Source organism: Dipodomys merriami, unplaced genomic scaffold, assembly GCF_024711535.1.
Source record: "Dipodomys merriami isolate MVZ:Mamm:240054 unplaced genomic scaffold, mDipMer1.0.p SCAF_143, whole genome shotgun sequence".
NCBI classification, from domain to species: Eukaryota; Metazoa; Chordata; class Mammalia; order Rodentia; family Heteromyidae; genus Dipodomys; species Dipodomys merriami.
Genome location: NW_027202749.1, coordinates 3000596 through 3023943, shown reverse-complemented (window position 1 = coordinate 3023943; position 23348 = coordinate 3000596). Strand labels below are relative to the sequence as shown.

Genomic DNA, 23348 nt, shown 5'->3' with positions numbered 1-23348 from the left:
TGGCATGCATGAGGCCTTGGGTTCGATTCCTCAGTACCACATAAGCAGAAAAAAGCCAGAAGTGGTGCTATGGCTCAAGTGGTAGAGCACTAGCCTTGAGCTGAAGAGCTGAGGGACAGCGCCCAGGCCCAGAGTTCAGGCCCCACAACCACCACCACCAACAACAAAAGGTGGAGAGTACAGCCTGATGTTCTGTGTGAGAATTGTAGGAGGGTCCTGGTGTGATTGGCCTTTGTCATCAGCAAAGCACGACCTTTGAGTCACAGGATTGGGGTCCAGCCCAGCTCTCCTTCTGCAGTGGACACCTTGAGCAGGCTGCACACCTCTGTTTCCTCCTGTGTGCACTGGGATAGTACCTAGTGCGTATCAGTGTTGAGAACCTTTAAACAGAATGGCACATGGTGCCTGGTCCACATGAAGTTAGTTTGATGATGTTCAGGTACGGCGGGCATCCCAGGTCTGGCCTGTGACATGTGCCCTCATGCCGTGACCTTCAATAAGGAACTGGAAAGGGGCACTGCCGGGCTGAGGGGAGGAGTGCAGCCAGGGCAGTGTGCTGTCCATCGGGGGTTGGAGGAAGCGGTGACTTCCCCTTGCTGATAGGGTGCCAAGAGGCGCTCCTCGGGAGCCAGAGAGAAGGGAGCAGGAAGGGCCTCAGTCCACAGGAAGAGGGTGCTGGAAGGTGCCTGACCCCCCCTGAAGCCACCAGTGCTTGGGTTTCATAAACTGTCTCATTTACTGATGGAGACTTCTGTTGTTCAGGTGCTATTGAAGGAGTTGGAAATGAAGCGGTGGCTTCTGGATGGAGTGGCTTCCCTCAGTCTACCAGAGTCACTAGCAGAGCCGCTGTCCCCTCTGACTGGTCTGACACTGACGGCAGCTCTGGGGAATGACAGTTGGCTGTCTCAGTCCTTGGCAGCTTTCCTCTCCGCTTCCTGCACAGCTCCGGCCCGGGCAGGGAAATCACTCAGACGGTCTTCCTCTTATCCTCGCTTCACATCTTGCGTGGTTCTCTTTTGTCCGGAAAGTGATGACTGGCCATCATTTGCGCTGTGTTTTGTGTCTCCCCTGGCAGCAGGCCCTGGGGCTGCTCCTTCCTCCCTGGGCTGACCTGAGGCAGCCCGGGCTGCGGGCAGCGCTATGGGGAACTTGAGGTCCGTGACGTGGGAGTTGTAAGCAAAGAAAGAGAAATTTCCTACCACTTTCTGACCTGGTGTGGACAGTGGTCTTCACCACCAGGTCTGGGACTTCCCATGGGGTACCTGGTGTCTTCTGTCTGCACAGACATGTCTCTAGGAACTCCGTGGTAAAGGCTTCTTCCTTGCCCTTGCTTCTGGTGCTCAGCTTCTTGTTGGCCCCTGACCCAGCTCAGCAGCCTTGGTTGGCTGGGCCTGTGCTTGACTTCTGCCCATTTTAAGAACTTAGTTGTAGGCAGTAATTATTCAGCACGTAGTTTTAAACATTCTTATTCTTTTGGCCAGGCAGTGGTATCCAGAAATGGTAGAGTGGTGCCTGCCTAAGGCCTGCAGTCCAGTGGGGAGGGAGACAGGAGAAAGTTGTAAAATCCAGATGTTTTAGGTGGGCTGGGCCCACAGGAGACCAGGAAGTTGGAGCCTGCTTCTCCCTGAGCGAGCTGGAAGGGCTTTTCAGAGAGGAGGAGCTGAGAGAGTTCTGGCAGTGTGGCTTCTGTGCCCATACTCCTGCAGCCCAGGCCCCCCAGGGGCGCCCTTGGGAAGAGCACCACGCAGTGGTCCAGTAGAGCTGAATGTGGAGGGGCAAGGGTTGTGGTGCCAGGTGGGGAGAGATTGAGTCAGAGGGGCCTGGATACCTGCTTAGCTTGGGATTCAGGCATAGTCTGTGTTTGGAAAGCATGTGACTTGGAGGCAGGCCACCTGCTTTTGGTCAGCTTCCAAATCCCAGAAACACGAGTCTTGTTTGTGTAAATCCCCCCCACCCCCCCTCCTGCGCCGTCCTCCCCCCCTCCCCCCCATTGGTGCTGGCAGGATGCTGGGACAATAGCTTCTGGTTTATTTGCCCCAGTGGCATCTGGTAGACAGGCAGGTGAATGGCGCAAGGACAGGTGAACTCTGCCTTTGCAGTTTGTTTCTAGTGTGAGCTGCAAGGGGAAGTACAGATTTCCTTTTAGGCTTTATTTCTCTGAAGACTGACACACTGTTCGTATCTTGAGGTTCAAGGAACTTAAACTGGACTTGGGACCAGAAAGGACTAAAAGATTGCCCCTGGTCTCCTGACCATGGCCTCGTGGCAGAGGAGAGTAGGGGAGAGGTCACACCCAAGCTTGGGCTCTGGGCCTGCTTCCTTCTTCCTTGTACTTTGTCTTGAGCAGCTTTGAAAGTTGGTTTTTGTGGTTCTTGTTGTATTTTGGTTGATCACAGGGCTTGAACTCAGGGCGTGGGCGCTGTTCCTGAGCTGGTTGTGCTCAAGGCTAGCGCTCTACCACTTTGAGCCACAGCTTTACTTCCAGTTTTTGGGTGGTTAGTTGGAGACAAGTATCTCATGGACTTTCCTGTCTGGGCTGGCTTTGAACTGTGATCCTCAGCCTCCTGAGTAGCTAGGATTATAGATATGAGCCACAGGTGTGCAGCTTGGGTTTTTTTGTTTTGTTTCTTAGTTTTAATTTTATTATCTCCAACTAGTTGTAAAAAGGGTTACAGTTCATCAGCTGATGAGTATCATCATGATCGATATCATGGGAAGAAGCCTTTGAATGACATGGATGAAATGTGTCACTTAAGTGGTTTCTAGTCCTGTGGGCTTCTCAGACTTCTCCTCTTTGCCCAGGTGCTGACTTTTCTATGGCAGGTACACTTAGTGTTCCTGTCTGCTCTAGGGACAGTTAACCTACCTCCTTCCCTTCCCTCCCTTTCCTCCCCTTACCTTCCCCTCCCCTCCCCTTTCACTGAGGATCAAATCTAGGCCTTGTGCATGACAAGTGCTTTGCTGCATGAACCAGGCTCCCAGCCCTTTTGTTTCCATTTTTGTTTTTGAGATACACTCTTGCTATCTTGCTAGCTTGGTCCAGACTGGCCTTGGATTCTACCTCCTTGCTTCTACTTCCTGAGTAGCTGGGACCCTAAGTGCTTACCAACCATGCCTGTTAGGGTCAGAATTTCTTTTTTTTTTTTTTTTTTTTTCGGTTTGGTCGTGGGGCCTGAACTCTGGGCCTGGGCGCTGTCCCTCAGCTCTTCAGCCCAAGGCTAGTGCTCTACCACTTGAGCCACAGCACCACTTCCAGCTTTTTTGTTTTTGCTTATGTGGTGCTGAGGAATTGAACCCAGGGCCTCAGGCATGCAAGGCAAGCGCTCTACCACTGAGTCACCTTCCCAGCCGCAGGGTCAGAGTTTCTTGTAGGGGAGCCCTCGTGTCTTTTTTTTTTTTTTTTTTTTTGTCGGTTGTGGGGCTTGAACTCTGGGCTTAGGCGCTGTCCCTGCGCTCTTTAGCTCAAGGCGAGTGCTCTACCACGTGAGCCACAGTGCCACTTCCGGTTTTCTAGTGATTTATTGGAGATAGGAGTCTCATGGACTTTCCTGCCCGGGCTGGCTTTGAACTGCGATCCTCAGATCTCAGTCTCCTGAGTAGCTAGGATGACAGGCATGAGCCACCGGCGCCGGGCTCCTCGTGTCTTTTGTTCCGCTCAGCTCCATCTTTTGCAGGTGCTGGGGCTCTCCATGGGGCTGGAAAGCAGAGGAAAGTGTGCAGTGAGCAGCCACCTGCTTGGTGTCAGGTTCTGGCTCGTGGGCACATTCACCAAACCTCATTTGTTTTGACATAAAAGTCAGATTTCACATGAAAGTAAAAATGTGTAAGTACTACGTAAATGCGATTGTGAGTAATATGGTGTTGTCCATTTAGTAAGATGGAGAGGAGGAACGTTGAGTCTGGGAGGTTAAGCACCTCTCTTGAGGTTATCTCCGATGGTAAGAAAGAATTTTAGCTGGGCCTGCCAGAGAGCTCATTCAGCTGTTTAGCTACGGATTTCCTCTTCTGTTGAAGGCTTTCTACCAGCTTGATTTGTTAATAATTCTATTGCCTTTGATAAAAGGGCTTCTTACTGTGTATTTCTTTTAATTAAATGTACAACTTTCCAATCTGTGCATATCTTCCATTTGTGATTCTTGTAACATGACACCTGGAGGGGTTTTCCCAGAGCTGGGAGCACAGAGAGGGCATGCTGCCTGGGAGCGGTGCATGCTGGGACTCCATGTCTGTGAAAGCATCTTCAAGTCCTTTGGGGCATCCACTGAGGTTTTGCATTATAGCTTTAAGAAACATTGTCCTTTTGCTGTACCTATATATTTTTACTTTTATGTCAGATTCTAATTTTGTCCATATTTTTGTTTAGTAGACTGTGGTCCATACTTCTAAGAAGAATTGATAATCAGTATAGCATTGGAATTGAGTAATCCATTCTTACTCACTGGGTCATATTTTAAGCTTCTATATAGTTCAGTCTATTTCTGAATTCTGCTTTTTGATTCATTCTTTCACATTTCTATTTTTGTTCCCTGCTGTACTGTCTGTCTGCCGCCTTCAGTTTCTTGGAGGGAGGGTGATTGCCCCCCCCTTTTGCTTTTAGTGAATTTGCTTTGCTATGGGACCCTGAGAAACAGTGGGATTTCTGAGGCGTCCGGAAGGTGCCTAGCAGAAGCTGAGCAGACCCCCGGTGGTGGGTTGCCATTGTACCTTGTATCAGCTGCCAGCAAAATGCCTATGGGGCCAGGAGCCAATTCAGTGCATTCCCTGTGCTGGCTTATCCCAAGGCTGTGTATTGTGGACTTGAGTCCAAAGTCCAGTTCCTTACCTTGCTTTTCTCCCTGGCTGGCTTTCAGTACAGAAACCGATTTCTGTAGTTTTGACATTTTAACGGAAAATAAGAGGAGGTAACTTGACACAGCGGGTGTGCCGGTGGCTGTGTTCTCCAGGCTCACCCCCCTCCTTGCTAGGCCAGAGCATTTTGCACATGGCCCTAGATATCTGTGAGGCAGCAAGGATTTTCACTCTTCCCCCTCAAGACTTGACCTTTATTGTTGCTTTGCTGATTATTTATCTTCACTGAACGAGCCTCCTGATTGGGTTTTATGATACTACACGCTAAGCCATTCTAAACCAGGCAGGACCCATTTTGGGGCCTCCAGATTCCAGCTCTGCTTACTCACAGTCTTCCCTGCCTTGATCACCAGTAAGTGTGGCGGTGCGTGTGGGAGCCTTGGGCAGCTTGGGTGTGGCCGGTCTCGCTGCAGAAGATATGTGTAATTCATTTTGTTGTTTTTCTGTCTTCATGAGGGTTAACTTGATTTTTTTGGTTTTTGTTTTCTTTTTAGTTATTATAAAAGTGATGTACAGGGAGTAAACATAAGTCAGGTAAAGAGTACATTTATTTTTTGGACAATGTCACCCCTTCCCTCACTTGATAGCTTGGTTTTTATGCAGTCTCAGAATAAGACAGAATGGATTCCTACCCCCCCCCCCGCACCCCCCCCCCCCCATCTTGTGAATCCTGGGCAAGCCAGCCCTCTACCCCCCTGAGATGTGTCCCCAGCTCTGAACTCACATTCTTTTTGGGTATTGACATCCTGTTTATCTTTTTTTTTTTTTGTCATGGGTCTTTAACTCTGGGCCTGGGTGCAGTCCCTCAGCTCTTCAGCTCAAGGTGAGCACTGTACTTCTTGAGCCACAGCATCACTTCTAGTTTTCTTCTTGAGCCACAGCACCACTTCCAGTTTTTCTGAGTGGTTTATTGGAGATAAGAGTCTCACGGACTTTCCTGCCCAGACTGGCTTTGAACCGCGATCCTCAGATCTCATTCTCCTGATCCACCCGTGCTGGCTCTGTTTATCATTTACCCTGGTGTCAGCTTTGTGGTGGTGTGACTAAAATAGCTGGCTCATGGTTTCAGAGGCTTCAGGACATGTTTATTTGGGCCTGGCACAGAACAACACATTATGGTGGGAGCAGGTGGGAGATGAGTCCTGTTTACCTCATGACTCATGGAGAGTTATTGAAGCAGCTCTGGTCTTAAAGTCCTGTTAAGGCTCCTCCTTCCCCCAGGACCTCACTTCCTCCCTGTAGACTCTATACCATTGTTTTTCTTTTCTTTTCCTTCCTTCCTTCCCTCCCTTCCTCCCTCCCTCCCTCCCTCCCTTCCTTCCTTCCTTCCTTCTTTCTTTCTTTTTTCTGTGCCAGCCCTGGGGCATGAAGTCAGGACCTGGGCACTGTCCCTAAGCTTTTTATGCTCAATGAAAACACTCATCACTTGAGCTACAGCTCCACTTTGGCTTTTTGGTGGTTAATGGGAGATAACTTTTCCTGCCTGTGCTGGCTTCAAACCCCAGTCCTCAAATCTCCACTTCCTGAGCAGCCAGGATTACAGGCATGAGCTACCTCCGCCTTTTAAAAGGTTCTATCACTTCTCGGTTGCACAGGGTCTTGTGTGTCTGCGAGTGGGAGAGGGGTGGACGGGACAAACTTGTCCATGCCATTCAAGATCCAAACTATAGCAGCTCCCCACCAAGGAAGGAAGCCTACCCCCATGTCTGTGAGCCCAGTGCGATCCTGAGAGACAGCCTGGTGGTGGTGGTGATGGTGATGATAGTGGTGGTGATGATGATGGTTCATGGTGGTGATGGTGGTTGTGGTGGTGGTGATGGTGATGGTGGTGGTGGTGATGGTGGTGATGGTGGTGGTAGTGATGGTGGTGGTGGTGGTGGTGATGGTGGTGGTGGTGTTGGTGTTGGTGGTGATGGAGGTGGTGGTGGTGATGGTGATGATGATGGTGATGGTAGTGATGGTGGTGGTGATGATGATGGTGGAGGTGGTGATGGTGATGATGATGATGGTGGTTATGGTGGTGGTGGTGGTGATGGTGATGGTGATGATGGTGATGGTGGCGGTGATGTTGATGGTGGTGGCGGTGGTGATGGTGATGATGATGATGGTGGTGGAGGTGGTGATGGTGGTGATGGTGGCAGTGATGTTGATGGTGGTGGCGGTGGTAATGGTGGTGATGGTGATGATGATGATGGTGGTGGAGGTGGTGATGGTGGTGATGGTGGCGGTGATGGTGGTGGTGGTGATGATGGTGGTGGAGATGGTGATGGTGATGATGATGGTGGTGGTGGTGGCGGTGATGATGCTGGTGGTGGCGATGGTGATGGTGGCGGCGGCGGCGAAGATGGTGGCTTCTGCGCAGAGGCGTCTTTGCGGGGCCTCCTCCGTGGGAGCCCCGCCCCGCCCCGGCCGCGTGCGGGTCCGCCTTACCCCAGCTTCTCACCTCCGTGTCTGTGTTTCTCCAGTTTCTCCTCGGACCAAGATGACTGATGGGCGCCTGTCCACCTCCACAAATGGCGTAGCCTTGGGGGCCGCGCGGGACGGCGGGCCCGGCCTGCGGCGGCCGCCCGCCAAGGGGCCCGGGTACCGGCCGGCGCCCCCCTCCGGCGCCCCGGAGGACCAGCGCAGCCTTCGGTCGGTGGACTCGGGCATCCCGACGCTGGAGATCGGCCACCCCGAGCCCATCCCCTGCGGCCTGGTCCACGGCAAGCGGAAGCCGTCGGAGCCCGAGGCGGCCCCCGCGCGGGCCTTCCAGAGCGCCTGCGCGCTGCCGGCCTGCGCGCCCCCCGCGCCGGGCGGCGCCGAGCGGGACCCGGCCGTCCGCAAGTCCTCCACCTTCCCCCGGACCGGCTTCGACGCGGGGAGGCTCTGCGGGCCCGCCGCCGCCGCCCTGAGCCGCAGCGACGATGTCTCCGTCTGCAGCGTGTCCAGTCTGGGGACAGAGCTGTCCGCCACGCTGTCCGTCAGCAACGAGGACCTGGGCGACCTCGTGGTCACCAGCAGCTCCAGCGCCATTGTGACGCTGGAGAACGACGAGGACCCGCCGTTCACCGATGTCACCCTGAGCTCCGTCAAGGAGAGCGGCGACTTCCGCCCGCAGGACCGGGAGGCCGAGGCCCAGGCGGGGAGCAGGCTGAGGATCCTAGGGCCCTTCAGCAGCTTCTTCACGAGGTAATGGCCCCGCGTCCCGCCAGGGACCCCACTGACCTGCTTGTAGTCTGAAGCAGGCGGTGGGTGTGTGCTGCTTCAGGACCCTGGCCAGGCCCCGCGGTGCCATCGGGGGGCCGGCCCCTCCTGCCAGCTGCTTCTCCGGGTCCTCCGGCCTCCGTGGCCGCTGACAACCCGTGTGGCCGCGAGCCTTGAGCTTGTCAGCCTGAGGCTCCGCGGGGCTCTAGGACTGAGGATTCGGTGCCCTGGGCCTTGCACAGGGTGCCAGTGAGGCTGGCGTCAGCGTAGCTAACCCCGTATCGAACACTTCCCGGGCAGAGACCAGGCCCAGCACCTCCAGGAGAGCCCGTCTCTTCCCGGGGCCCTAACATGGTTCTGCTGTTGGCCTGGGCGCTTCCACTGCATTTCAGCCACCTACACTACCACGGGGGGGGGGGGGGGCCCTGGATGAGCCCCGCTGCCCCCCAGACAGGCACGTTGGGGGGTCCTACAGGTTTCCTGAAGACCCAGGGGAACAGCAGCTCTGGCATCTGCCTGTAGTCTGTGACCTCAAGCTTTGTCTTTTTTTTTTTTAATACTTTTTTTTATTGTAAAAATAGTGTACAGAGGGGTTACAGTTACATGAGTAAGGTAATGAGTACATCTCCCGTGAAGCATTGTTACTGCCTCCTTTGTTTTCCCCTACCATCCCTTCCCTCCCCAGCTCCTCCCCCCCACCCCCAAAGTTGTAAAGTTTGTTTTCAACATAGTGTCTCGTACATCTCATTGTTACAGTTGATCAACCTATAGACCTCAAGCTTTTGTTCACAAGTGTCTGTGTCCAAGGCCCCAGTGTAGGTGGGTCCCATGAGGAGTGAGAGAGAAAGAGAGACAGGCAGAAGGAGGGCTTGCAGCACGGGGCTGGGGCGAGTGGATGCATTTGTCAGTCAGAGGTAAACTCCCAAATTGGCAAGTGCTCTGCAGATGGCAGGGGCTGGGGAGAGCGTGTGCCAGAGGGCGATCTGCTTCACGCTGCCACTCACCGCCGCAGCTCACCCACATTCCTCCTGGACCTTGATGTAATCTCGCTCCCCTGTGTCTCCTTAACTGGGGGTCCAGGGGTCCCCACTGCTGTTGTGTTGGTCGTGTCCCCCTCTCTGCGCCCTGTCTTCACAGTGCTGGCTGTCTCTGCTGCCTCCCCTGGGCCGTGGGTGAGAAGCCTCGGGGTGCGATTCTGTGGGTTGCCGTGCATTTCCTGACACACAGAAGGCTTTACAAATCATTTGGGGTGACCATGGTATCCCCACTGTATTACCACTCTTGTCTGACTGGGATGTAGACAAGTTGAGCTATCTGTTGGAACTCCTTTGCTTTTAGAGGAAACAGCATCAGTTTCACAATTTCTGGATCTTTCTTTCTTTCTGTCTTTCTGTCTTTCCTTTCTTTTCTTTCCTTTCTGTCTGTCTTTCTTTCTTTTTATCGGTCATGGGGCTTAAACTCTGGGCCTGGGCACTATCCATAAGCTCTCAGCTCAAGGCGAGCGCTCTACCACTTGAGCCACAGCACCACTTCCAGTTTTCTGGCGATTCTTTGGAGATAAGAGTATCACAGACTTTCCTGCCTGGGCTGGCTTTGAACCATGATCCTCAGATCTCAGCCTCCTGAGTAGCTAGGATGACAGGTGTGAGCCACCCGCACCTGGCAATTTCTGGATCTTTCTGAAGCCGTGTTTTACGATATTCTTCCACTGCCGTGGACCACAGAAAGGAACACCTCTATTCTTTTCCTTGGTGGCTCTTGCCTCCCTTGTTTTGTTGGTGGAGCCATACTTCAGTGCCTTCCAGAGAGTCGGGGGAATCTCCCAGGTGAGTCAGAGTCACAGCACTGCACTGAGTCTTCTGGGCTTCTGGTCCCTGAATCTCATGAGTGCGTTAGAGAAGCTTCCACTTAGCTGCTTAGAGGAACCATGTCATGTCTATTGTCATGGATGAGTAAGAGGAGTTGCAGAGAATGTTCAGCCTGGTCAGCAGCAGGTGTTCAGAGAAGTGCAAACTACAGCAGTGTTTGTAGGGTTGTGTCCAGGCCACAGCTGGGCTTTTGGGGATCCCAGCAAGAGACCTTCCTGCTCCTTCCCTGGTCTCCAGGCTTCTGCTCTCCTGACCTCAGCGAGCTTGTTACTGAGCTGGGGAAAGGCTCATGACAAGTACTGTTTTGAGGCTGGTCTAGGAGAACCAGCTCGGGGGCAGGCATGGAGTGGGCACACTTGTGTCCCTGACTGCTTGGTGTGGAGCCTGTGTGAGTCAGGAGCAGGGATGGCCCCTGGGTCTGGCCGCTAGGCCTCACTGCTGCTCTGAGGGAGCTCCAGGCTCAGCTGCAGTTGCTCCTCTGCTTCTGTTGTACCAACATCTGAGTCCCAGACTCCGTCCAGATCTGTATGCCAGTCCCCGTCCCTATGGAGCCTGTAGTCTGGTGGGTGGGGTAGGGTAGACATGTGCTCAGGTGGTCAGGAGCTCTAGTTTAAGGCTCAGGCCCTTTGCATTCACTGGGAACTCTTCTCCTTAATGGCTGTGGGACCTTGGGGGAGGCACCTGGCACCTCTCTGAGCCCCCGAGGGGGAAGAGCTACACCAGGAAGAGATACAATAGGTGATCGTCTCCAGACCATCTTCCTGGACTTCTAGACCGACTTCTTGGTTCTCCCTAGCTAGTAGCTTTCTCTTGTAACTCTGCTTCAGGCACCCCACTGCTGCGTGAGGTAGGCTGTGCCTGTACACCGCTCTGTTGGAGCTGTGGGATGGGCACTCTCTTGGGCTGTGCTATGTACTGGAGGGTGTGTTGCAGAGCCATGATCTCTGCCCACTAGATGCCAGCAACATGTGTTGTGATGACCAAACATTGCCAGATATCCTAGGGAAGGAGATAGAGAACAGTCTGGATCACCCAGCTTTGCGTACATTAATTGTTAATGTGCTGCAACTTGAACCTCTTATGTAGAAGAGAGGTACCATGTTAAGGGATCCTGCGAATGCAGTGTAGTCTTTGTGTAAGACCCCCCCTCCCCCGCCCCCCCCACCCCCCAGCAAGTGGGAGAGGATGCGGTAGCCACTGCACTGCACTTGCGTTGCTTTTCCTCAGGCTTGCTTTCCCAGAGGCCCGGGGTTTAATCTGCTAATCTGCAGTGGTCTGGAGGGTCATAATTGGCTTTGCCTACTTACAACTTCCTTTGTCTTGTCCTTTATTAAACTCTCAGAGGAGGCGATTGTAGGATCCTTTGTTGAAGAGAGATGTTGATGTGCATGTTAGGGCCAAGAAAAGCTTGCCAGTGAAGGCCTGGGCAGAGGGCCAGCCTGTGATGGCCTGTGATGGCTGGGCGCTGTGTACCTGGCTGTGCTTAAAAGTCTGGAATGATGGATTTTCTAGTCTGCTTCCTGACCTTACTGGAAGACCCCTAGGGGCATGGTTAGGGTCTGGCTTACCCTGGTTCCAAGTTGTAATTTAACCACTGGTCTGTGGGCATGGCTGAAGTGTTAGAGTACTTGCTAGACAAGCACAAGGCCCTGAGTTCAAACCCAGCAGTGCCCAAAATAAGTGGCCAGTACTGCACTCTCACATACTGCTCATCACATGAATGAATGCATGAATGCTATCAAGTGCTGACTGGCCAAGAGATGAGCAGAGAAGGTAAAACAGGCCAGGTGTGGTGGTACTGGTGAGGCAGAGGTAGGAGGATCTCTAGGTCAAGGCCACCCTGCAGTGAGTGACCAACGGTGTCATCCTTCATGTTCTGATGGGTGGCCTGAGAAATCTCCCTTGTGGTGTTGATGCCTTGATTCAGAGCAGGCTGCCTGGCTCTTCTGTGGTCTGTATGACACCATTTCTTCCTTGCCTTCTTGGATGACGAGACTTGCCATCCTAGCCACTCTATGTTGGTGCTAATGTCACAATTCTAGGTCGGGAAGATGGCGTGCACTTCTGCTGTTGAGTGTCAGAGTCAAATCCTAAGGTAGGGCACCAGCCAAAGCAAAGCGGGACTGCTTCAGCCTGCCCCTCTGCTCATGTAGCCGGCCTGCAAGCCAGTTGCGTTTGGGCTTCTCTGCCTGTTGTGTAGCAAAGTGGCTTGGAGAGGAGGGGAAAGGGGATGTATGTGTCCTTGCAGGACATATGTCCCTTCCTGTACTTCTGGAACGTTCCAAAAATGGTGATGCTCTCAGGCAGACGCCATTCCCTCATGGAAGCCCTGTATCCATGTGCTGTGTGGTCCACCTTCTGTCTGTCATGGTGAGGCTGTGGCCAACCTGGTAGGCAGGGGCTTACTAGTAGGTACAGGGAACTTTGTGGACCATGAAAGATGTGGGTTTTGAGAAGCCATGGGCAGGCCTCTTCCCGCAAAGCAGCTCCGTACTACCCAGAAACTGACTTCCCTTTGCCCAAGATGGGTAGAGACTGCTCTGCTTTACAGAGGTGGTGGGTAGTGGAATAACCCCACAATTAAGATGGCCATGACTCATTTTCTACCTGGAATAGTGTGTTGTGTACAGCTACCCTGGTTTTTGAGCGAGGCCCCTTTGGTGGACCTGGCAAGGAGTCCCTTCACGTCCCCTCGTTTTTGTGTGTTTTATGGGATTGCCACATCACAGCGGTTCCTGTTTATGTGGATGGAGTGAGTTGGTCACCCAGTGGTTTCAGTTCCAGTTTTGCTGATTGCTGTGAACGGTTGTGGTTTGTCTCAGGATTCCTGCGAGGCTCTATGCATGGAGAACGGTGAGCCAGCTAGATTTGACAAAGCTATTTGGGGCCCCCGCAGGCTCCTTCCTTTTTGCTTCCAGAGAGAGGCCTTAAAAGTCCAGTCTGTGTGCAGTGTCCCAGTGAGTTGTGGGCACGTGTTTGAAGTGCGGGAGTTCTAACCTTCCAGGTTTCCTACTAAGGAAGTGGGAATGGGGAGAGTACTCACGTAGGTAGTTCTGCACTAGGCTGCGCCCCTGCACAGGTGAAGGAGCGGGCTGAGGAAGGCAGGCAGGCAAGGCCTGGGGAGTGAGGACATTTGAAATGTGGAACAGATGCTTCTATTTCTTTATTTCCTTCTTTTATCTCCTCCCTACTCCTTTTTTCCTTCCCTTCCTCCCCCTTTACTCCTTTCCTTCTGCCTCCTCCCTTCCCTCCCCTTCTCCCTCCTTCCACTTCCCTCCCCTTGCCTTTTCTCCTTTGTGCTCAGGTCCATATTCCATTTCTTTAGAGGTGTGTGTGTGTGTGTGTGTGTGTGTGTGTGTGTGTGTGTGTGTGCACGTGTGTGTGTGTGTGTGTGTGTGTGTGTGTGTGTGTGTGTGTATCCTGGGGTTTGAACTCAGGGTCTGGGTACTGTCCCTAACGCTCGCACTCTACTACTTGGGCCACAGCTCCATTACAGCTTTTTGGTGGTTCATTGAAGTAAGATTCTCATGGACTTTCCTGCCTGGGCTGGCTTAGAACCTTGATCCTCAGATCTTGGCCTCCTGCAGCCTCCTCGGTAGCTAGGATGTCAGGTGTGAGCCACCAAAGCTCAGCTTCGAGGTTATTTTAAAGCAGAAGAAATTGAGCATCGGCCACAATGGATGTATCCAGTTAAGTGAACATTAGCTTCTGTAGCAACCTGAGATGGGTGGAAAGGATATTTATTTCCAGCGTGGACTCTACCAGGCGCTCTGCAGCTGAGAGCCTGTGCAGGCCTGCAGGAGCTTTCCCTAGGCCAGGCACTCAAGAAGAGAGGAGGTTTTTATGACCAGTGAGGCCCTTTGATCTCAGTGTATTTTCCTGCCTCCCTTTTTCAGAGGATCGGTGGCTAGCTTGTATTGTCCTGCACGGAGCTGCACTGAAGGCAGAATAGAGTCCAGTTTCCCTGGTGTGTCATCCGGACATTCTGCATCCATTTGGCCCTTATCTCTGGCCTCCGCCTGGTTTCGGCACTTTTGCCCAGTCTCTTGCCTCTGGCAAATTCCTGTTTGTCCTTTATGAAGTGAAGCCTTCTCTGAACACCCACCCCCCCCTCATGCCTAGCCCCTCCCTGAGCCCTCCTGCGGGTACTCACGCTCTTCTAGGACCCGGAGCCGCTGGACCAGGGCAGGCGTCAGTAAATGATCTTGAATGATGAGTGTGAAAACAGTGACCCTTTACAAGCTGAACATTTTCCTTTGAAGTTCATTATTGTGTGGATCTTGAGAGCTTTAGACCCAGCAGTGCAAGCTGCTCCCCCACTCCTCTCCTCCCCCCCACCCCCGCCCTTCATGGTTGCCCACTGTATACCATGCTGAGCCTGGAAAGTGGCCCTGTTCTGCTGTGGGGCTTTTGGTTTTGATGATAGGCTTTTTGACTTGTATATACACTGCCTTATTTATTTATTTATTTATTTATTTATTTAATTTTTTGGGGGGGGATCTGGTCGTGGGGCCTGAACTCTGGGCCTGGGCGCTGTCCCTCAGCTCTTCAGCTCAAGGCTAGCGCTTTACCACTTGAGCCACAGCGCCACTTCCGGCTTTTTTCTTTTTGCTTATGTGGTGCTGAGGAATTGAACCCAGGGCCTCAGGCATGCAAGGCAAGCGCTCTACCACTGAGCCACCTTCCCAGTCCCTTATTTATTTATTTATTGTTAGTTATGGGCCCTGAACTCTGGGCCTGGGCGCTGTCCCTCAGCTCTTCAAGGCGAGGGCTCTACCACTGAGCCACAGTGCTACTTCCGGCTTTTTCTGCTTATGTGGTGCTGAGGGATTGAACCCAGGGCCTCATGCATGCCAGGCAAGCATTCTACCACGGAGCCACCTTCCCAGTCCCTGTATATACACTTTCTTTCTTTTTTTTTTTTTTTTGGTCCGGTCATGGGGCCTGAACTCCGGGCCTGGGCGCTGTCCCTCAGTGCTTCAGCTCAAGGCTAGCGCTCTACCACTTGAGCCACAGCGCCACTTCCGGCTTTTTTCTTTTTGCTTATGTGGTGCTGAGGAATCGAACCCAAGGCCTCAGGCATGCGAGGCAAGCGCTCTACCACGGAGCCACCTTCCCAGCCCCTATATATAAACTTTCTTAAAGCTTTTCTTTGCTTTAGAGATAAAGCAGTTTGGATATAATTCTTTTTTTTCCAGTTTTATTTCTACTGTAATTTTTCTTTATTTCCAAACTTTCCATGAATTCCAAACATATGAAAGTACAGCTTGTGGCTGGGACCCGTGCTCTGCGCATGAGGCCCTGAGTGCCACCCCCAGAGCTGTAGAAAGATAAGCCAACACAGCCTGCTTCTGGGATTTGGTGTCCTGCTTTTTTACTTAGAGAAAAGCAGTACTCCACACAATTAAAAATTGGTTGTCCATGTATTAATGTCTTTTGATATTTGTCTGTGAATCATTTACTGACCAAATAATAAGGAAATGACTTTGGTTTCTGCCTTGATTGCCTAGGTGCACTTCGGCCGGCTTTACCTGCATTTCTGATAATGGCCTTGTGGTCTTTGCGACAGAGTCCCACTGAATGCTTCCTGTGTCATGGCCACTGTTCCTGACTGCTGGCCAGCTCAGACTGCTCCTCTCCGGAGGCCACAGTAGTGCTCTGCCACAAGCCCCATCCCCCTCCCTGCTGTGAGCTCCAGCCTGTTCTATGAATGAGGATGATTCCTAGCCCAGTAGTGGCCAGTGGGCTGATGGATTCACCCCACGGCTCTGGCCTTGTTTATATGAATTGGGTATGGAGAGGACTCCACCTCTCTGTGCTCTACATCTGGCCATCTTTGCTCCTTTCTAGTCTGGCTCTGGCTGCTCGGCACCTGCTGGACCCAGTGCCCTGACTGGCCTCTGCCTGTGGGGCACTCATTCCTCTGCCCTGTCTCCTTGCCACTTACAGTGATCTTAAGGACCAGGACAGCTTGACACCCTTTTCTGACCCCTTCCCAAGGCAGAGGTGGCCCCTACCAGGCCACTGTGCTCTGTGTTCTGTCTTCTGTCAGCTGGCTGTAGTCTAGAAGCATTACATGGGTCTTGCTCCTCTGTGAGCTCCTCCATGATGTCCCAGACCTGGGGCTTAGTCATCCTGGACCCCTGGCTGATGCTCTAATTGGTCCTGGAACATCTGCAGATGTTAGTGGCTTGGTTCTGTCTGTTGGGGCATTAGGGACTCATGTTCCCGGAGCTGATGTAGGTGATTTCCTTAAGCCGCTTTGTGGCTGGACATTTGCCATATGAGAGAAGCTGAGAGATAGGAGGAAGTGGCCCAGATTGCCGGGGTAGAAGGGATTGGCACACTTGTGTGTTGCCTTTGGAAGCCACTTGGGTTACATGAACAAAGCCTGGGGGGCAGGGAAGACAGCGGCGATTTGAGGAGATACTTGACAAGTTTGTGTGCTCAGGTGGGAGTTGCAGGTTAGCCTCACCTCAGTGGGTAGCAGTGTTGGCGTAGCTTAAAACAAATCTAAAAGATAGCTTGCTGCTCATGGAAACTGCTGGAAAGGAGTTATCCTAAATTCATACAGATTAAAGCATCAGTTAAAGAAATGAGGTATGGGGCTGGGAAAGTGGCTCAGTGGTAGAGTGCTTGCCTTGCATGCATGAGGCCCTGGGTTCGACCTCAGCACCACATAAGCAGAGAAAATAAAAGCCAGAAGTGGCGCTGTGGCTCAAGTGGTAGAGTGCTAGCTAGCCTTGAGCTGAAGAGCTGAGGGACAGCGCCCAGGCCCAGAGTTCAGACCCCACGACCGGACCCAAACAAACAAAAAAAAAAAAAAAGAAAGAAATGAGGTGTTTAAGAAGGAATCCATCTGTTGGCTAAGGAGCAAAGATCTGCACAGTAGAGTTTCTGGGGTGTTTTAAGCAGTTCATGGTAGGGGAGAAGTTCAATGATAGGACTCTTGCCCAGCATGTGTGAGGCCTGGGCTCAGTCCTCAGCATTGAAAAAAATGCAACAAGCTGGGCATGGTGGCTCATGCCTGTAATCTGACCCGCTGTGAGTCTGAGATTGGGGGGACTGTGACCAGCTTGGGCAAAAAGTTCTCACGACCTCTATCTCTGTAGTAAAAGAGGGGCGTGGTGCTGTGTTGGCTATCCTAGATACATAGGAAATATAATTAGGATGAATGTGGTCCAGGCTGGCTTGGGCAAAAAGTGAGACCCTATCTCATAAATAACCAGAGCCTAAAGGGCTGGGGGCATGACTTAAGTGGTAGCGCACCTGTCTAGCAAGCCCTGAGTTTGTACTCTTGTATCACCAAAAAGAAAAAAAAATACAAATAAAGTTACTTATCAGCCACCTGTTGATATGTGCTGCCCTCAGAAGTGGATGGTAATTGGTTTGGGCTGAGACGTGGGTGTCAGGACTTTCCAACACTCCTGAGAGCAGACCCACTTGCTCCAGCTTCTCTTTCGGATTGAAGTCCAGCTCCAGCTTTGTCTTTGTGGCATGATGTCAGACAAGGTGAAACGTTGGAATTTCCCCATCTTTGAGAACATCATGGAGGATGGAGGCTTACCTACGTCACTTGAGAAGGGCCCTACCTTTCAATGGTGGTGCTCCCCAGGTGTGGCACGGTGCCCAGGGTGCAGTTGATTCTCAGTGAGTATTTACTGAGTAAACAGCATATCTGAATGTGGCTAACACTGAGATGAGACCCTTGGTGTTTTGAGGTTAATTAACCGCCCTTCCTTCGTGTTACTTATTAATACGGAACCCTGGCGGACCGAAGCCCTGGCAGTGGGAGGTGGAGCTGGCACCTGAGCCGTGCTCTGCTGGAGTCCACATTCCAGATACACTTTTTTTTTTCTCCTTGTCCTAGGGCTTGAACTCTGGGCCTGGGCACTGTTCCTGAACTTTTTTTTTTTTTTTTTGCTTATGTGGTGCTGAGGAATCGAACCCAGGGCCTCATGCATGCAAGGCAAGCGCTTTACCACTGAGCTACCTTCCCAGCCCCCTGTTCCTGAACTTCTGTGCTTAAGGCTAGTGCTCTACCATTTGAGCTCCACTTCTGTCTGGCTTTTTGTAGTTCAGTGGAGATAAGAGTCTCACAGACTTTCCTGGCCTGGCTGGTTTTGGACCATGATCCTCAGATCTCAGCCTCCTGAGTAGTTAGGATTACATGTGTGAACCACAACGCCTGGACTCTAGTTGCGCTCTCAATGCTGGGGTCCAGATCTTTACTCCTCAGGGTTTCTGGGATGAAGGGACACAGTATGTTCCTTCCCTGGAAGGTGGTCGCTGTCCTGTGGGCCTCCAGCCTATTAATGGCTCTGTCTTCTCCCCTCTTTTTTTTTTTCAGTATTTATTTGGAAATTAAGAATACTTTCGTATTTTGCCTCAGTAATGTTTCATATTAAGTTACCTGGACATTTTTGGTCTACCTTTTCTCTCTTCTTGTAGAACACCCAGCAGATGGTAGGGCCCAAGCCCCACACACTTCTTCCTGTGTTTACATGAGAGGAGTGTTTGGGGAGACGCTAGGAGGTGGGGGAGGGAGAAAGAACAGGGGGCCTTGGTAAGGACGGGTGAAAGACTGGTAGAGGAGTCGATTCAGGGTTAGTTAATGAATGACCTGTGGTTGCAGTGCTGCCAGTAGGTTTTGTGCTGGGCCTGGGGGGTGAGGGTCACAGAGACTTAAGTGGGCATAGCTCTCAGCAGCAGGTTGTGGGAGGTGGGAGGTAAAACACAATGTGCCAGTGCTGTGCCGAAGAGGAAGGCGGAAGTGCTTTGGGAGCCTGGGACTGTGGGGAGGGCAGCCAAGCCTGGAAAGGCTGCAGAGGAGATCGCTGGAGTTGATAATGCTTGACTTCCCCACCTGTGTGCTGAGGGCTCCTGCCAGCCTGCCCACCTGACTGCTGAGACCCAGCTCTCTTCAGTTTTGGACTTGAGATCATTGGAACCATATAGTATACTCTCGGGCCCACCACTCTCTGTGTCCTGGGGTTGGGCATTTTCATGGGGAAGGACCATGCCGATGGATCATAGTCCTCTGCACATATATGCTTGGGTGCACTTTCAGAGTCTGCTCTTGTAGATGCTGCTCAACTGTTTGTCAGGGCTGGACTGCTTCCCACTTGTACTCGCAGTACAAGTCCTCTCCAGGTGTGTGTATATTGAGTATACCCACAGAATGTATGTATGTTTCTATCATCTGTCAATCTATCTATCTATCTATCTATCTATCTATCTATCTATCTGTCTGTCTGTCTGTCTGTCTGTCTGTCTGTCTGTCTGTCTGTCTGTCTGTCTATCTATCTATCTATCATCTGTCAGTCTATCATCTGTCTCTCCTTTTTTTTTTTTTTTTTTTAATTATTCTGGGGTTGGAACTCAGGGTCTTACATTTACTAGCAAGTGCTCAAAAGCTAAGCCTTCAGCCTTTTTTGCTTTAGGTTGTTATTTTTCATATAGTGTCTTGCTTTTTGCCCTCTTTTTCCTGGATTGGCTTTGGACTACAGGCCTCTTACCCACACTTCCTGCATAGCTGACATTGCAAGCATAATTCACTACACCTACCTTGTTTGTTGAGATGGAATCTTGTTAACTTTTTGGCTAGGCTGGCTTTGAATTACGATACTCTTTGTCTTTGTCTTCAAATTAGCCATTGTGACAGGTTTGTGCCATTGACTAGCCTTGTTTTGTTTTCTTACTGATCAAAATTTCTTTCGGGCTTTTTTCTTTTTGGCTTGAGCTCAGGGCCACTTGAGCTCTGCCTTGTTCATTGTTTTTTCTTACTTTGCTCTTCAGATAGGGTCTCATACTTTGGCTTGGGCCAGTCTTGGGTTGCTGTCTTGCTACCACTGCCTCCCAAATAGTTAGGATTACAGGTGGGCTTTTCCCCCACCATAGCCCCCAATCTTTCTTTTCTTTCCTTTTTCATTAGTCGTGGGGCCTGAACTCTGGGCCTGGGCGCTGTCCCTCAGCTCTTCAGCCCAAGGCTAGCACTCTACCACTTGAGCCACAGCGCCACTTCTGGCTTTTTTTCTTTTTGCTTATGTGGTACTGAGGAATTGAACCCAGGGCCTCAGGTATGCAAGGCAAGCACTCTACCACTGAGCACCTTCCCAGCCCCTTGTTGGGGACTTTTATGTCTACATTCATGAGCATAGGCTGGAACTTTCCTTTTGGTTCTAGCCAAAGGAAGGCCTGTGTTGGTCTCTTACCATGGGCTGGGAAGCCACGGAGTGCTTCCCTGTCTAAGTTCCCACAGAGTTCCACTCAAATTTTCTCTGCCGATTAATCAAACTTACTTGTATGGATGGACAGCACTGCTCCTGGGCCAGCCTTGTCTCTACTGATTATCATTAAAAAAAAAAATTATAAGCCGGGTGCCGGTGGCTCATACCTGTCATCCTACTACTCAGGAGGCTGAGGTCTGAGGATCATGGTTTGAAGCCAGCCCAGGCAGGAAAGTCTGTGAGATTCTTATCTCTAATTAACCACCAGAAAACCAGAAGTGGTGCTGTGGCTCAAGTGATAGAGCACTTGCCTTGAGCCTAAGAGCTCAGGGAGCACCCAGGCCCAGAGTTCAAGCCCTACCACCGACTTAAAAAAAAACTATGAGTAATATATACACATATGTATACAAATTCAGAAATGTGTAAAGTAGCAGTAACAGTCCACTGTGTGTATGTGTGTGTGTGTGCGCACATGCACACACACACTGGGACTTGAACTCAGGGCCTCAAACTCTTGGTTAGCTTTTTTACTCAAGGCTGACCTACTACCACTTGAGCCTCACCCTCCGCTTCATGTTTTTTTGGGTAATTGGAGTAAGAGTCTCTTAGATTTGTTTGCCCAGGCTAGGTTTGAACCTTGATCCTCGGCTCTCAGCTGCTTGAGTAGGATTACCCGTGAGAGCTGCCCACGCCTGGCAGCCATCCCCTTCTCCTCCCACACCCAGCCATCCTAGCTGGCCATCCTAACACACAAGCACACAGACACAGGGTTTCTCTGTTAAGGAGCCCTGGAGCTGACTTGGAAACACAGAGGCCCTGGCTAGGGTCATTTTTGGTGTATAGGCTGCAGGTGTTCTTAAAATGATCATTTTGCTGGGCTTGAACTTGCTAGTGAGGTCTTCTTTTTGTTTTTGTTTTTGGTGATACTGAACTTTGAACACAGAGTCTTGGGCTGGCCAGGAAAGCTGTTTACACTGGAGCCCTATCTCTAAGCTGTTTTTGCTTGAACTATTTTTCAGGTATGGTTTTGCACTTTGGGTTCTGGCCAGCCTCAGTCTGCGATCCTCCTGCCTGTACTTTCTGTGTGGCTGGGATTACAAGTGGGTACCGCCTCACCTTTCATGTTCTTTGACCTAGGGGCTGGGTAACTTTTCCTGGCTGGCCTTGAACCGTAATTCTCCCAGGTATCTGGGATTACAGATGTGGGCCTGTGCTCCCAATCTGTTTTGTTGTTGCTTTTTAAGGCAGTGGTGAGCGAGGGAGCACCTGGCAGTGGGGGCTTCTGTGGGCATTTGGACCATGTGTGTGACCCACCCCTATGCCCCTGTGAGATGGCTTGCATGGCGCGGTATGTGCTTAACAGGCGTGGTGGGGCTGGCGCTTTGCGATGCTGCCTTGCTTCCCAGTGGGAGGTGCCAGTGGGCGTCGTGACCAGTGTGCCCATCCTATCACAGCTTGTGCTGGAGTCTGCGGGAGCTGCACCCTGGCCCAGGAACCAGGGCACCCGGCTCCGCTGCCCCGCTGCCCCTCCTCTTTGGCCCCGCCCCTGCCCTTCCAGCCGATCTTCATTCTGTGTGCCTTCACCTTCAGGCCCTGTGGGCAGGAGGAAGGCTCCCAGCTTGTCCCTGGCACTGTGACTTGCCAGGAATGTGGCACCAGTAGAGTGGCGCCCCAGCACCCGGCCCCCCAGAGCTGCGCGGTCCCAGTAGACACCATGGCTGTCTCTCCCGCACTCCTGCTGTTCATGGACAGGTGGGTTCTAGTGCTATGGCTGCTGCCTTACTTCTTGGTTTGATTTCACCTGTTGCCCTTGGTCAGGTAGTTTTTCCCTCTGGTGTGACAAGATCCTGCAGGGGCCAGGGGTCTCTGGGCTGGTGCTTGTGTATGTACGTGTCTGGTGTTTACTTCACAGTAAAAGATCTCAGTGTCATTCTCACTTCCTAGTTCCTGGGGAGCTGGTAGGATCTGATCACACAGGACTTGTACTGTGAAGAGCTCAGCTTTGTTTGGCCTCTCTGTGACAGGTGAGGTGGAACCTTTGTTCCAGGGAAAAAACAGAGGCTGACACGTGTCCAGCTCCAGGGGTAGAAACAGATATCGCAAACGGGCCTGCCAGGAACTGCTTTTGCTTTTTTTTTTTTTTTTTTTTTTTTTCCGGTCGGTTATGGGGCTTGAACTCTGGGCCTGGGTGCTGTACCTCAGCTCTTTAGCTCAAGCAAGGCGCATGCTCTACTACTTGAGCCACAGCACCACTTCATTTTCTGGTGTTTCATTGGAGATAAGAGTCTCACGGAGTTTCCTGCCTGGGCTGGCTTTGAACTGCCATCCTCAGATCTCAGACTCTTGAGTAGCAAGGATGACAGGTGTGAGCCACCGGCACCTGATCTGCTCTTGGTTTTGCCATCTCTGTTCCAGATAGATGCCAGGCTCGGTGACTTCTTCCTGGGCTATGCGTGCCTTTCTCCTAGGGTTGTTGGGAGGAGGATGTAGACTGATGAACTGCCTGGTGCAGTGCAGGCCCGGCAGGTGACCTGTAGCTGGGACTTAGAAGATGGTCCAGAAGTTACCTCATGGTCTGTTCAGGTTGTGTCTGATCAAGTTGCAAACAGATTGCTGTACACAAGACTAAAGAGGAAAAGAGCAAGAAACTCCAAGTAATTATGATTCGGAGCTCAGGTGTGTGGTGTCCTGAGGCCGAGGATTGCTGAGAAACCCCTGAGGAATGTGTGGCTGGCGGAACCTGCCATAGCACGTTCCCTGTGGCTTACCCACCAGCTCTGCCAGCAGCTCTGCATCTCGCGGGGCACAGCTGTTCTCCAGTTACAGGGGATTCCTTGGAAAAGCTTTGGTTGCACACATTTGAGTGCTGGATGTGTGCCAAGGCCTGCTGTAGGCACTGCCTCCTCCGCGGTAAGTGGCAGGAGCAGGGCGTGGCCTCCGGAGCCTGGCACCCTGGCAAAGGCGGCCTCTGAGGCACAGGTGACATTGTACCCTGCCTTCGGTGAGCACCTGTGAGCAGGTGCTGTGTTGCCCTGGTAGCCCAGACCCAGGTGCGGCACTGTTGTGTTTTGTTGTCAGAGAGCATCTCAGTCGTTGGAATCAAGAGGGAAAGGCATTCCTCTCCGGCGGTGACACGGTCCCTGTGTGGCAGGGACTTGGCCTGTGAGCCCTGCTGGCGTCACGTCCTCTGGACACATAGCCTCTGCTGCCAGTGCCC

The 23348-nt window shown here is 51.9% G+C and overlaps 1 protein-coding gene across 3 annotated transcripts in view; it reads left to right on the top strand.

Moving 5' to 3' along the window:
- Positions 1–23348, top strand: part of Tbc1d14 (TBC1 domain family member 14) — an 80027-nt gene that overhangs the window by 2692 nt on the left and 53987 nt on the right. The window contains exon 2 of one of the 3 annotated variants that reach the window (XM_070021799.1): positions 7314–8019. In XM_070021799.1, the coding sequence (XP_069877900.1) occupies positions 7331–8019 (689 nt within the window). In that variant the 5' untranslated portion in view covers positions 7314–7330. Of the gene's footprint in view, positions 1–7135; positions 8020–21717; positions 21884–23348 lie in introns of those variants that run through there. The other 2 variants (XM_070021798.1, XM_070021801.1) reach the window with 2 other exon arrangements.